The sequence below is a fragment of the Amblyomma mixtum genome, chromosome 8 (genome assembly GCF_055824585.1).
Source record: "Amblyomma mixtum isolate Tamu chromosome 8, ASM5582458v1, whole genome shotgun sequence".
In the NCBI taxonomy this organism is placed as follows: domain Eukaryota; kingdom Metazoa; phylum Arthropoda; class Arachnida; order Ixodida; family Ixodidae; genus Amblyomma; species Amblyomma mixtum.
The window spans coordinates 64,649,551-64,665,466 of record NC_143019.1 but is presented as its reverse complement, the minus strand read 5'-3'; the positions used below and the strand labels follow the sequence as shown (position 1 = coordinate 64,665,466).

Sequence of the window (15,916 nt, the reverse complement as noted above, 5' to 3'; positions counted from 1 at the left end):
CAAAGTCATGTTACGTCGCAGATATGACCTTGAAGAGGCCTCAATTAATAGAAAAGCAGTAGAAAATTGCAGTGTAGGTGGGAATCGAACCCCGGCCTCAAATATGCTAGACTGGGACGCTCCCACTCCGTCAGGACTGATTTTTAAATATGGTATTTAGTACACTGAAACAATGTTCTACTTACGTCAACCCGTAAGTAGTGAATTAAGGCGCGTCTAGTGAATGCACAGATGTCTAAGAAACTTGTCTTCGAGATATGTACTGAGGCGTGCATGAATAATTTAATTATGAGCATGTAAATTATAGATATCCCACTTAAGCGAGTAGCGAAGTACGTTTCCAGTGAATTTCCTTCGTACATGGCGTGCAGTCGTAGCGCCATCATGCGCCACCCACTGAAACCCCAATATGCAATGTACGGCGTTCCTCCAGCAGATTGCGCGACCAACCTTTCACTCCGATTAATCAGGTTCAGCCGAGTAGAACCACAGCCTAATTTTTTTTTACCGCGAACGGTGTGCCACTGATTAGTAGAGCAAGAAGGCCACTAAGAAATAGTTGTAAGCAAAGTTATTAGGTTGCGCTGAGTCGCGTGGCGTTAAGCTGCTGAACAAAGAAAGAAAAGTGACTCAATTCGCTTGAAGTCACGACCGATCGCCCTGCGAAACTTCACGAGGTTCCCGCTCTGATTGGCTAAAAACGAAAAGGTGAAGTATAAGCGAACGAGAAGAAAAAATAAATAGGCAGAGATTGAGGTTAATAAAAGTTGAAGAGCGGAACTCCGGAGACACTCACCCGCTCGATTAGACTGATCGATCATTGGTTGCACGATTCTTCGCCTCGCGTTAATGAACCTGCAAAGAGAGGAGACGAAATCAGCGTTAGTTCTGGGTCCCACATTTCACCAATTCAAAAGCACAAGCAGCACTTCGTCGTTGTCATCACACGCAATAATACCTTGTACATGAGGTGCAATCCAAAAAGTTCGCTCGCATAGGGTTACGCGGAAAGTTCTCAGCACGTTTTTTTTTTCTTTTTCGTAAACCCTCATAAAAATGGTCTATAGACAGTCTTCAGTCTTCTTGTAGACTGCATTTCCTTCCTACACGCATTTCTTTTCGTCTCTTTAGAGTCTATCGACTGCCTAGAGATAAAAGTCTACTTGAAGGTTTGGTTTGGTTTATGGGGTTTAACGTCCCAAAGCGACTGAGGCTATGAGAGACGCCGTAGTGGAGGGCTCCTGAAATTTCGACCACCTGGGGTTCTCTAACGTGCACTGACATCGCACAGTACACGGGCCTCTAGAATTTCTCCTCCAAAGAAATTCAACCGCCGCGGCCGGGATCGAACCAGCGTCTTTCGGGTCAGCAGCCGAGCACCATAACCACTGAGCCACCGCTGCGGCAAAAAAAAAAGAGAAAAAGTCTACTTGAAGTCTATGGCCATAAATCAATAGACTGTCTATAGACTGTCTATAGAATTTGTCTTAGAAAAGCTTTAGGCTTTATGGACTAAAGTCCATGGGAAGTCTATAGACTGTCTAAAGGATTTTTTGTAAGAGAATACAGTCACAATGGTCGTTACACAAATCTTCTTTGACACGGCAGCGCTCTAACCACCAGAAAACATCGTCGAAAACGCGACGATATACAACACCACCAGTGGTCGAACGAATGGGGCTATTAGTGTAGACATTTGGGGCGAATTGGTACGATTGAGGAATCTGGCATAAAGTGCTGAGCAGTTCATGGTTGATTCCAAGCTTAACAATATGCACCGGATATCGGGTTTCCAATAAACTAGGCATAAAAAAAAGAAACAAGAAAAACTCGTACAGGGCAACCAATTTACAACAGTCATTACAACAAGGCCCCGAAACAAGAGCCGTCGCATATGATTACAAAGCGCGCGGCGCTTGACGGGAATATATTGCAGAGCCCTTAAATATGCGGCTCCTTCTTGTGCAACCGCCAGCACCGCGGTGGTGAGCCACAGTACGTATCGAGAAAAGAACCGCGTACTCGTGACCTGGACAACAAGTTGACTGGTCAAGTAGAGCACCCCGGCTATAGCAAAAGCAAAAGCGAGACACGCCTAAACCACACCCAACGTTTTGCCGCGAAAACGGCATACCATTAGGCTTACACGGGCAGTTCAGCGGGAAAGGCAGCGTGCAGGCATACGCCACAGCTGGGGATACGGCGACCAAAGCCCAGGGTAGTGTTTTTCCGGCCGGCTGGTCGACCCAGGGCGATCGTCTACAAACGAGCGTCGGGGCGACGCAAAGCACTCATCTCCTGCCGCAAGGCTCCCGGTAGTTGTTCGACGAGAAGACGGGGGTGGGTGGGCGCCGCCAGACAACTATCCACACGAGCTGCCTCATCTTCGCCGAAAAGAGGGACTCACCTACCCGGCTATCTCGCCCCGAGAAAACAACGCGAACACACACGCACGCACGCACGCACGCACGCACGCACGCACGCACGCACGCACGCACGCACCATTCGCGCTCAGTGTTTGACGCCCTCACGCGCCCATCAGCTCGCGAGCGCGCTCGGGGGAGCTCCTTCCGAATATCCACAGGTCGGCCATTACCACTTGTACGCCGCAACCACCGCCAGCAGCAGCGCACCGTGGCGGAGGAGCGTCCTGCTCTAACGATGATGACGCTGCTCCGCTGAAGAGCCGAGGAGGTGGAGCAGTTCCGCCAGACTCCTCACCCTCCTTTTACCTCTCCTCGTTTTCCGAGCCCACTAAAAGACGTATAACGACCCGTCATTTTCGTTCCACGGCCGCCCGCTCACCCTGCCGCGGCCGAAAATGCAGCGGAACAGTACCGCTTGTATGTGTGTTGCCGGTGTTGATACCGGGACTAAACACTTTGCCCTGTACATACTAGTCGGCGATTTCCCCCCCCCTCACAAGTCTTTACCCCTGCTTCTGGTCTCGCCTTCCTTCCTAGCATACTCTTCCGCGTGTTAAACTTTTTTTTTTGTCACTAAAGGTGCCGCTCTTCGCCGTCCACCCCCTCTCCACCTATACAAGCTCATTGTCTCCAGCCGCCAGCTGAAGCAGGAATAGAAGCCGCCTCCCTTTCGACGACACCACGCGCGAAGTAACACTACCTTCGTGAATCCGCCTTCCCGGCGATGAATACTTGATGTTAGGGGCCGCTCCCTGTACACGGCTTGGGAGCACCTAACGACCTCCCGAAGGCGCCTTATCGGTGTCTCATCTTCACCAACTGGTTTCTCCTTTTCTTTTTTTTTGTTTGCCCCCCTCCTAGCAGCCGCGGCCCACCGGTCTCTGTCGTCAACTCCAGCTGTTTTGCCACTCAGCAACAAATTATAAGTGGCTTGGATGATAGTGCGAGTTTGATTTCAGAAAACGACTGAGGCGTGGAGAAAATGGGAGTTCATTGTTCACCTTCAGTGAGACTTGCAGACATCGCAAGTATATCTCCCCACCCCTCGAACAGGAAAATATGCAAGGTCTAGATTTAGAGTTCGTTGGATTAGAGACTTCATGAAAAAAAAAAGGGGGGGGGGGGGGGGCACAATTTGAACTCACAAGGATGTTCAAAAATTCAGGGGGGGCACTTTGTTGACCTAAAGTGAGGTGAGGCAAAAGCCTTAAGCGCGGTGTTGCTGCTTGTGTCACTGATGTGCGGTTAAGATGTTATTTAAGTACACAATTGTTTGTGAATCTTAAATGCTGGAGACACTGGAGGGGGTTTGGGAGGCATCCGTCTGATTCGATGCCTTTCTGCAAACACTGTCCAGCGTCCTAGACAAGGAGAACTACATAAGCGTTGGCAGGAAGTAGCGCAGTCATTAGCACGCTCGGCTGCGGAACGGAAGGATGGTGGTTCGAATCCCATCGTGCACGAAAATCTTTTTCTGGTCTGACTAGAAAAGGGTGACACCTCTGCTGACAACCTTCTGTCGACAACGATGAGGCATTAAAGGCTTTCGCCTTAAAATCAACGTATATGTATTAGATTACAGATCATTCCGACCCACAGCCGATGAAGCGGCTTTAAGGCACGCTGTAGTGGAGTACGCGGATAGATTCATACACGCGGGGTTCTTCATCAGTACAAAAATAGAATCTCAGTACAAGTCGGCTTGCGCTCTCCGCATCTGCCAAAATGTGCACCTGCCGCGGGCGAGATGGGACTCGCTACCTCGTGTCGGGTGAACACCATAGGTACACTGAAGAACCACACCGGGTTGGTTCGCAGAGAACAGCAACGCCGAGTACCCTTCGGAGACCAACCCGTTATCTCGGGAAGTTCCACAGGGTACGCAGGCCGTTGTCTCGGTCGCAGCCGTCATATACTCAAACCCTCTCCGATCGCAGAGAAGGGTATATCGTCCAAGAAGCAAAATTGCAAGCCAAAATACAAAGAGCCGCGGATATCTACGAGAGACCTCGATTTGGACCACAAGTCCATTTTCTATGATGGATAGCTTCCGTGCCCCGCTGTGGCGTCCTCCTCCCGTATCCCGTGTCTTACGGGGAAGACGAGCTGCAGGGGGTCTTTATTCGCTCACTCCCGTTCTAATGGTCCTCGGGGCAAATCTCTCGACTCGAACGATAACGAAGCCACCCGACACGGCTCAAGTCCATTGCTCCGACTTTAATGAGCTTCCGGACGGTCTTTCTCCAACATTGCTTCCTGCGCGATGCTGAACTGGCTGGCAATCCTACTGATCCACATAAGTTGTTCTAAAGAGCAGAGAAAACGACAACTACAAACAGCTATCAAAAACAAACAGGGATTACAACGCCCTTCACGGTGCCGCTGCAGACGTACTTCAAGAAGTGTCCTTTGTTATCGCTTTCGTTTTATTCTTCGAGTAAGACGTGCCTCACGAAGCGTTTCGTTTCAACTGAAGCTTTGCCCTGGCTGTGCGCAGAATATATAGGAATGGAAGAGCGAAAAATAGATGAAACAAGGAGGTCCAACCGACAGTGATTCTGCTCTGTAGTCAATGCAGATATATACGTACCTCGGTCCGTGATGAATACGCACGACATTACTTGATGCTAAACCCCGTTACGCAATACCATCCGTTGAACTCTCATTATAAAAAAGGCGAGGCAACTACCGCCAGTGTGCAAAACTCCAAACGTGAAACAGACGACTGTAGAAGCAACACCAGGTTTATTAATGTTAGACCGCAGCTTAAAAAAAGACACTCCGCGTTCGTCATTTCGTTTTCCTGGCTCGTATATTGAAAACTGTCGCAAACGACTTAGTTAGTGGCGAGAGTGTTTGCCAAACAACCAGGTTCAAAACGAGAGGTTAAACTCCAGATGTCACACGCACACCGTGTATAAAGGACTGAGTAAGTGTGCACGTGCGTGTACGGCAGCGGCCGTGACACGTCAGCACTCTCGACCATGGTGTCGACCACCACCTAGTGGCGAGAGTGTTTGCCAAACAACCAGGTTTAAAACGAGAGGTTAAACTGCAGATGTTACAAGCACACCGTGTATAAAGGACTGAGTAAGTGTGCACGTGCGTGTACGGCAGCGGCCGTGACACGTCAGCACTCTCGACCATGGTGTCGACCACCAGCGTTACAACACGCGGAGAGAAGGCGGACAAGAGCCAAGCGAGGCCACCGGAAAAAAGAGAGTCCTCTTCCTGCCGCACTTTGTGGCACTACAACCGCTGTACCTCTCATTCGGCGAGACCTGCAGAAGCTCCCCGCCGTCGTCCCGCGAAGGTAATTAGCTCTGAAAACAGACAATTGCACTCCTCCCCAACACTGTGCTCCCCACCACCCTCCGCAACTCCAATGCCTGCCTCCCCAGCTTTCCCCTTCGGCTTTGAGCAGGGAGGCCCGGGAAGAACGCTTTTCACGAGAGAAGGGCGAAAGTTTGGGACAGGTCCGTTAATGACCACGCCTTTCGCCGTACAGGAGGGCAGCCTGGTAGGGGACGCGGCAACGATAGCGGCCTGCGGCTGGCTCCACGAGTCTGTCGCCCCAGATCCGTGCAGTGCTAGGGAGGAGTTCCCTTCACGCAATCATCAGAGAAGAGGGAGACAGCTTACACGGTGGCACTCATTCTACGAAGCGACGTTTTATTTTCTTACAGTCTTCCATTCGCGACAGGAAAAAAATTGGAGCTGATTAAATCTCAGTTAATTGAAAACAAAATGACTTCTGAACGAAAGCCTCAAAAACAAAACCTAATTCAAGATAGCGATTAAGTAATCGATTATTTTTAATGGACCTTCCTTTACTACCTCTCAAACCATGAAAGAAGGCCATAACATGTTTCACACGTTCACACGTCTTGCTTTTAGACCGCCTGCGTGCTTACATAGCGCGAAGCAATGTTAAGGTGCTGAAATTAAGAAGTTTAGTAGCAGCCCACAAATAAGCATGCAATAAAATATACGCGCGAAATATCTCTGTTCCAATTTGGGAAACTACAGTAAAGTGCCCGAAGTTGTATTGCTTCTAACAGTTTGGTTTCTAAATAAAATTACTAATTACTAGTAACTGGTAACAGAAATATACAACTGAATTACGCATCGCTATCTATCCAAAAATAATCGCACGGCTGACAATTTCTTTCTGAAAATGCAGCTTGCAACAAGTAATTATTTACATCCAAAGGTTCGAGTGCTAGTAATACGATAGGGATAAATTTATTCGCAATGAACAACTATATTTTTACTTCTGCACAGAAATAGAAAAATATTATGAGGACTGCTCGTATTGACAAAAACGCCTTTGAAAGCAAAGGCTCCGGAAATATCGAACACCTGGGGTTCTTTGACTTATTCTTCACTCAAGCAAACTTCTTACCTCGTCACTCACATATGACTCGCATATGGCTCCTATGCGACTCTTATAGACTCCTATATGACTCGCATAGGAACCATATGCGAGTCGTATGGGAGTGACGAGGTAAGAAGTTTGCTTGAATGAAGAGCCCCAGGCGTTCGATATTTCCGGAGCCCTTCACTACGGCGCCCCTCATATAGACTCCTATATGACTGCTGCTGCGGTGGCTCAGTGGTTATGGTACTCGGCTGTTGACCCGAAAGACGCGGGTTCGATCCCGGCCGCGGCGGTTGAATTTCTTTGGAGGAGAAACTCTAGAGGCCCCTGTACTGTGCGATGTATGTGCACGTTAAAGAACCCCAGGTGGTCGAAATTTCCGGAGCCCTCCACTACGGCGTCTCTCATAGCCTTAGGCGCTTTGGGAAGTCAAACCCCATAAACCAAACCAAACCTCCTATATGACTAAACAAACCGCAGTAAAGGATTCGCCGATCTTTGGCGCGAATTCCTGCTGCGAGCTCCTACGAGCGCTCCTCGTATGTAGCCTCCCCAAAGGCTGCACGGTTTTAAGCGGAACGAAGTAACGTATAGGTGCAGTTGCAGATGGGGAACAATGGCTGCGACCGCGCGCGAAGAGTCCGTGGGAAGAATGGGTCGTTACTCCCCCCAGCACAACGCTCTCCCCAAAACCCCTCCTCGCGCGCCGTCGCCCACAGGAAGCGCCGGAAACGCTAGCTTGCCTGAGAGGAACGCGGCAAAAAAGGCTGATGCGGTTGGCAACGAGGCCATCGTCGAGAAGGGGGCGTTTTGAGTATTGCCCAGTTGTTGCTTCCAACTAACTTCCAACAAACTTTCGCAAACTACAGGGGATTCTCTGCGTTAAAGGGCAACTGCAGCACTTTTTTGAAAATATCGCAATATTCAAGGATTCAAATCTGCATAGGCTGTAGGCAAAGCATGCCAAGTGTCTTTGCACTAGCGTTTAAAGTAGTGACGTAATCGACGATTGAATTTTGCGCTTCTCCTCAATGCACCAGAGGAGTGCAGGGAAACTCAGCGTGACGTCACGGAAGGTATGATTTCAAATTACCGCTGTCGTCAGCCACACCCTACCCAGACTCGTTAGACGGCGCCAAACAACTCTCAGCAGGGCTCGCCTTCAGTGGCGTTGGTTCTTTTCCTTCAAAGCAGGCGTTTGTGCGTTGAAAATGTACCGATACCTTACGCAGTAGGAAAGTACTGCGTTTAAAATTATTTCATAATATATTTCATTCTAGAACTGGAATAGACAGAACCAAATATATAGCCAACCCTGATTACGTGTCTTTACGTAGAGATCATTCACTTAAAGTTAAAGAATACAGGTGCCGGACTGACCTTTTTAAAATGTCTTTTTTCCCCAAAACGGTTTCGGAATGGAACAAGCTGCCTGAGGAAGTAGTGTCCATATTATCAAATGATTCATTTTCTTCCATGCTGTGACATTTTTTTGTGTATAATAATTCCGTGTTCTTTCTATCTCATTGTTATCTTTTTTTTTTTTGTAACCACCTGCACGCGGTGGCATTTGTGTACTTTTTCTTCTACCCCCCCCCCCCCCCCCCCACTGTAATGCCAGCCAATGGCGCTGTGGGTATGATGATAAATAAATAAATAAATAAATAAATACCTTCGATGACGTCATCATGCGCCCCCCACTTGGTGTTGTGCGCTGCGGAGAAGTTTGAAGGGCGTCCAGGATTTAATCGGCTATTACTTCACTATTTCAAGTCCTTGCCTTACCTGCACGTTTCACGCATTCGACCCCATTAAGCTCGTTGATTTCTAAAACCTATGCAGCTTCCCTTTAAGAGACCGTCGTAGCCCAGAAGAGACAAAATGAGAGTGCGGTAGGAAAATCGGCGGAGTCCAAAAGTTGCTCTGTACACTTCTGCTCTACTCCATTCACTATCTAGGCAAAGCGGCGCTCAGGCAGTGAAAATAATTCTAAGCAATAATTAGACTACGTCGACTGCGCCAGAGCGACTTCTGGTTAGTTATAAAAGATGCTGGATTTTGCCGTTAGCGACGCTTCCTCTCATGCTGGCATGCACAATCCGCAAAGAAGCACTCGCGGGTGAGTTCCCTAACAGCGTGTCGCTGGAAAAACAATTATAAGTCAGCGCTGGCTCTATTGTGAATGTGACATTTTTTTTCCCCTTCTTTCAATGGATTTTCTTAGTTTAAATGTGATGTTTTCTATTAGTGATATCAAATTGGAAATAGAGATAAATTCAACAACGCGCACGAACAGACGCAAAAGCGAAAGACGAAGAGGGGGTGCGCCGCCTTCGTATGGATGACGCTCAGAACATTCTGCTTCCATATATAGCGAAATTCGTTTATCACGGAGTGGACAAGATAGCCTTTCCGCTTAATCCTTTTTACTGCACGTCATAATCGAAAAAAGCCAATTATCGGATTCGCTTCGTGACATAAGCTTGCCTTTTACAGGCTGTCACGTTAACAGAAGCCCACAAAAAGGCGACAGCGTTGCGACAGCGGCGTCCATGCAAGGAAGCAGCAAAAGAGACGAGTCACGTCCACACAGGGCCCGAAAAAGCGGCGGTGGGGCCAAATGAAAATCTTATCAGCGTCCTGTCGGCGGCTTTTCCGCCTCGCGAGACAAAGCATTGAAAAAAAATACCACCGGACGAAATATCCAACAAAAGTGACACTGATCCCGACCAAAACGCGAAAACGGAAGCCGGCACATAAATCCAATCTGCTTACCCCGGACGCATGAGCCTCGACATGGCCGCTCTGACTGGCGGCACGCGTGTCATGGTGCGAATGACATTTCAATATACGAAATTAATGGCATTTCACTTCCCCCTTCTTCCTCTGCTTCGCGGCAAAAAAGCTCGGCCCGTTCTCAGGCTGCCTCCGTTATACCGGCTGCGAACAGATAGGACGGCGTACGCGACAGTAAGGCGCGGCTACAGCAGCGACAGCAGCAGCAATGGCGGCGGCATGCAGTGTAACGACACTTCTTGCGAAGGAAACGGAAAACAGCGCGCAGCGCTGACAGCGAACGAAAGAAGGAGAAAACATGGCAGAAGAAATTAAAAGTGCAAAGAGGAACAGATTGAAGGAAGCGGGCTGTCGCCAGGCGGGTTGACAGAGAGGCAATTAGAAGAGGTCGAAATAGATTGCTCCGCATAAATCACACGTACCGGGCTCACGCGCGCTCCAGCGACGCGCGATAGCGAAGGAGCCGAAAGAATCCAAAAGAAGGCAAAGTCAGCCTTAGACGAAGCTTGTGCGGGACACACTTACTTTCACCCAGTCTTGCGTCGAGACGGCTCGCTTGCTACTCGCCTCGAGTCTGTGCCGGACGCACCTTTCTTGAAAGATAACGCAATCTGAGAAGCGCCAATCTCTGTTCAGAAATCGTTATCAGTTCTTCTTCTGGATATCACCATCACCAACTTCACGAAAGGCCGAGTTTAGTGCACAGCAAGACGAAAACAATTCTCAACGAATAAGCAATCCGAAACTGTCCATAGAAAATTCTGTCAAGGCAATGACGTCCGCTGTATTCTGCATCACGCCAGCTACAATATATATATATATATATATATATATATATATATATATATATATATATATCCTGATGAAGGACGGTCCTCTGTTCGAAACTGTTGGCATTAAATGAAATATATATATATATATATATATATATATATATATATATATATATATATATATATATATATATATATATATATATGTGTGTGTGTGTGTGTGTGTGTGTGTGTGTGTGTGTGTGTGTGTGTGTGTGTGTGTGTGTGTGTGTGTGTGTGTGTGTGTGTGTGTGTGTGTGTGTGTGTGTGTGTGTGTGTGTGTGTGTGTGTGTGTGTGTGTGTGTGTGTGTGTGTGTGTGTGTGTGTGTGTGTGTGTGTGTGTGTATGTATATATATCAAACAAGGGAAGGGGCATGAGAGTCTCGTTATAAATATGAGAGAAGCGAACAGCCACAGAAGCCAAGGCACACAGGGGATTTTAATTTATTTATTTTGCGGTGTTGATCAATTTAGAATATTACTGAATATGTTATCGCTTAAAGCTAATTGATTAGAAAAGCAAAAGGGAAAAAAAGCAGAACAAAGAACAACCACATGCCGCCGATGGAAACCGAACCCACGACCTTTTTCTTCTGCTTTTCTAATCAATTAGCTTTAAGCGATAACATATTAATATTCTAAATTTATCAACACCACAAAATAAATAAATTAATTCAAGATCCCCTGTGTCCCTTGCTTTCTGTGGCTGTTGGTGTATATATATATATATATATATATATATATATATATATATATATATATATATATATATATATATATATATATATATACACAGTCTTTCGATCTTCAAGTATCTCCAGGAAAAAAAAACTATATAAAGCAAATGGGAGAAAAGATCTCGAAAGAGACTATACGAAGGTATAAGAAAAAAAAGGGAAACAAATAAGAGAGGCTTCGTTACGCTGCACCTACGCGGCCCCACGAAAGCTCTTCCAGGAACACCTCCACTCATGGTATAGCTTCCTCTAGACTTCTTTCTCCTTCCATCAGCCTATCATGCCGCCGGCCTTCTTCCATTCTGTCGAATGACAAATGGCATATCTGGTGTCCCGCCGACTCTGCAGCTCTCCATCATAGACGGGGGAGGAGGAGGAGGTAAGTAGGAGAAAGCTTTATAAAGCAGGGTGGGGAGGACGACGCCCCGAGCCATGCTGCTAGCAGTTTCGCAATTGTGCTCTTCTCCGGCACGCTGTGAACGCGAGGAAAATATATAAAAAATTGGGTTGCAAGAGCGAGGAGTGAGATATGAGTGCACGACACGTACACACTTCAGGATAGAGCGAGGAAAAAGAAAAAAAAAGCACCGACTAATACTTGTCGATAGACATCCTTCTCCCCCTCCTCCCAATTCTTTATCGATGTGCGTTGCATTCCTAGCAGAGTCCGCAGCCGAAACTTTTCTACACTAGAAGTTTTGTACGCTTCCACCGGCGACGCCGCTGTCTGTACGTCCTCCGAGATCCGTTCCATGCAGTTCCAATGCGGCGCACTATACCTCTTAGCTATGCCGGGAGGTCGAGAACACTGGAATACCGTAGGGACGTCCCTTGCGCACTTCTGTGCTGTCCCTTGCGCACTTCTGTGCTGTCTGGAGAGAATGGGCCCTGTGTGATCGAGGCACATCTGACGAGAGTGGAAAGAACAGACGGACGGCCGGTAGGCGTGAGTGAGGGGGGAGTTAGGGGATCGCTCATAGATATATACTGTACGGGGCGAGCGCCACCTAGGAATGGTAACGAGATACGGCCCATGCCCCCAAGGCGCAGTTTTTTTTTTTCGCACAGCCACCCAGCGTTAGAGGTCGAGCCACGCTATATCTCATTCTATCTCTATACCAGCTGGAAGAGGACTGGGAGGGAAAAATGGAGGCAGAAAGATGAGTTCGATGTTTCCCTCCTGGCGTCGCTTCACTCACCCCTCCTCCCATTATGGTCCTCGATGCCTTTTCAGCCTCCCGCGTCGGTGACACTCCTTATCAAGGTTAGGGGCGAAAATGAGATGAATTACTAACGGCGGCACAACGGGACGCTGGCTTCGTGCACTCCGCGGCTGCTATACGTGGGGGTTCATTTTCAGCAGGATCTGCATCGAGATGCCACGTTTACCCCGCTGCTGCCGAGAATAAATATTCACCTTGTGGAAGTGGAGTTCACTTACTGATGGTTCGTAGCTGCTGGATGACTGGACGATGCGGAAATGCCCTAGACGTCTCAGCAGTAGCACCACGCAAACCAAAGTTCGACGCGCAAAATTGTACACACCGCTTAGCGAACTGCGTGACAGGTCGACGGGCTACGGAGGGGATCCTGGCGACGCAAGCGTACCTCAGTTGGTCATTTCGGGCAAAATAATACAAACGACAATACCGCTCCCTCGTGCTCCAGCATATATAAACGATGGAATTAAGATATGAATTCAAGGAGTGTACAATGGGGGGCTAGTTGGTAATCCATGAACTAAGAACGAAAACCACGCAAAGGACGATACACAGGGAAGAAGCAGACAGGACGAGCGCGGACTTGCAACTGTTTATTAATAACGCCTACGTAATAACGCCTACGCCATTAATAAGCGCCTACAAGAACATAAAACTTCGTTGGGCTATCACAGCGGCATGCACTTGCCAAAACACTGTCTTTCTTGTGACAATACATGCACGCCACTCTTTGAGCGCACAAAGATAATCGGAAGGGCCAAAGACCAGAAAACACGTGAGGTCATCGAAGCCTGGCAGATTGATAGATATGGGCCCGAAAAGTGTGTAAGCGAGGCTTCGGTTCATCTGTACAAGAAGGAACTGAAGTTCCTGAACTCGATAAGATAGAGTTTGCTTGTTGCGCATGCGTAAGGTTGGCGATGGAAGGAAGATGTGTTTCAGTAAACAGTTGGCAAGTCCGCGCTCGTCCCTTCTACTTCTTCCCTGTGTATCGTCCTTTGCGTGGTTATCGTTCTTAGTTCATGAATTAAGATATATTAGCGAACGCGGATCCGCGTACAATACGCAATACACAAGCTTTTCAACAGCCGCCACATATACCCACAATCGGGGCTTACGTGTTTAACTTACTGGACGCTGGCATTGGCTATCAAAATTACCTTCTGCGAAAGCCGGTTGTTTCTTTCGCGTTCATGTCTCGCCGAATGACCGGGCGATGCTATTCACCAAAACCACTGAAAACTGAACCGAAATGCAAAATTAAAGCTAAAACGAACAACAGCAGCAGTCTGTCCCCCAGTGTGGTACAGAATCACTAATCTTCTTCTTCTTCTTCATCATCCTCTTTATAATGGCACATACCCACGTGGGGGGATTGGCCAAGGTATAGTGGTATAAATAAGGAAATTTCCATAGAATTACGACAAAATATCGGAGGCAAACGTGAATTTTGAAAAATGTGTTCATGAAAAACGACAGAAGAATATTTAAAGTTAAATAACAAAGAACATTTTGGTGAAAAAAAAAAATGAAAACTCCGAGACTTTTAAAGGAGTTAGCAAATCAACCTACCAGTTGCAATTATGTAATCATGGAGATTCCCACAAATTGAACCCAATGCAAATCTTTTGGCGCTCGCACCGAACGATAACAACACCGCAGATACATGTACCCCCCTGGCATTGGAACTTCAAGCCATTTACAATGCCATTGCTTCCCTTCCGCTCGTTCCCACATTCAATGCAGTTCATATTTACACAGACTTCCTCGCCGCCCTTAAACAGTTTAAGGCTGTTCGACGCACATTCCAGATTACACAATGAATTCACCTACTCTGCGCAAAATACCCATGTCCTGTACGCATACACTGGATTCGCGGTCATGCTCACGATCCACATAACATTCAAGCAGATGCTATGACACACATTGACACATCAGACGATCCGCCACCTTCCCCTCTTCCCCCAGATCCGTTCCTGTCCCATGTCTCCGATTCACAAGCTCTGCGCCAGCGAACACGCGCTCTAATTCCTCCGTGTTCGCACCCTCTCCCCCGTAGTCTTACTCGGCAGGAGGAGGTATCAGTGCGCCGGATTCGGGCAGGGGCGGCCCTGACCCCTTCTGTCCGTTATCGGTGGGGTGATAAATATCTGCCAGCAACTGACAGGTGCCCTCACTGCGGCGCTGCACCGGACATTTGTGATGTGCGGCACCTGTTGTGGACTTGCCCAGCGACGGCCCCTATTAGAAAACGGCTCCTCAGGGAGGTCGGCCTGTGGTGGAACCGCGACGGGGACTATGTGAAGTGGACTATGGACAATCACTTCACAAGCAGCCTATGCGAGTACCTCGCCGAAACTGGTCTGCACTCCTTCTTTTAACTTTCTGTAACCTACATTCAACTCCCCCTTTTCTCAACTTATGCCTCATGGCAGACTTCTCGAATAACAAAAAAAAAAAAATCTTTTTGGAAATTTCACGTCGTCTTCATCGGCCCCTTATGTCCAAAAGAAAAAAAAAAGAAACACACTGTGGCGCTCCGATGCGCGCATTGCACAACCCAGGTTCCCATAAAGATTTAAAAAAAGAAGAGAGAAGTCGGTGACTAAAGGTTCGTCACTGAAGGTCAGGCGCTTAGTTTCTTCCTTTTCCGTACAGAAAACACGGACGGATGGAGTAACTGTCGTCGTACCAAACAGGGCGGCGCACCAATAAAAACAAAACAGCAACTCCGCTTGCAGCACTCGGTGTTCGAGACCACGCCCTACCATGCCGGTTAAAAATATTGCCCGCCAACAGCCGGGGTCTGAAATAGATGGGCATCGACGGGTACCGAAAAGCGGGGGATTTCAAAGAGCGAAAGGAGGGGAAAATGAAAGAAAGATCAGGACACCGGCCCGCACACCCATCTCTGTACTACGCTAGAGAAAACGCCCGAGAGTGGCACCAAAACTGATACAAATAAACACGGGCAACAAAAAACCGGATTGGGGAATCAAAACTCGAGATTCGAGAGATAAGAAAACAAAACTGAAACACACACGAAAGAGAAGCAACGAGCGACAGTGGACACGGAACCGGGGAAAAAATGGCAGAGGGAAATGCGGCAACGGATGAAGAAAGCCTAGGAGTATAGGCTTTTTTTTTTTCTTCGCTCTTTCGTGTCTTCGCTTACTCTCCTCTCGCAAGGCTTTCACCTCAGCTCCTCTCACAAATTACAAAATCAATAGCCCCTCCCTCGCCAAACCTCAGTGTGCTTTCACTTCCCTTTTCTCTCTCGCACTTTCTCCCTTCGTTTCTGGTTTGCATGGAGGCAAGGGATGCATGCACGCTTGCGTGGCGATATAGCGAGACCAGTGGAATGCAAGCTAAGCGCGACGGCAGTGGAAAGTGAAGGCCCGCCAGGAATGCGACAATGCCGACGCATTGCAATAGAAGAACGAGCAGAATAAGGGCGCGAAAACGGAGGCCCAGTGAACAGGTATTTTCTCGCCACTGTGCACTAGCACAGAGAGCGCGGGTAGCTTTGCATGAAATCGAGAAT

At 48.0% G+C, this 15,916-nt stretch overlaps 1 protein-coding gene across 4 annotated transcripts in view; it reads right to left on the bottom strand.

Moving 5' to 3' along the window:
• LOC149332760 (homeobox protein Meis1-like) overlaps window positions 1-15,916 on the bottom strand; it is a 410,486-nt gene that overhangs the window by 13,916 nt on the left and 380,654 nt on the right. For all 4 annotated transcript variants that reach the window (XM_089558348.1, XM_089558347.1, XM_089558350.1 and 1 more), the window contains one exon: window positions 797-855. In XM_089558348.1, coding sequence (XP_089414474.1) covers window positions 797-855 — 59 coding nt within the window. The remainder of the gene's footprint in view (window positions 1-796; window positions 856-15,916) is intronic.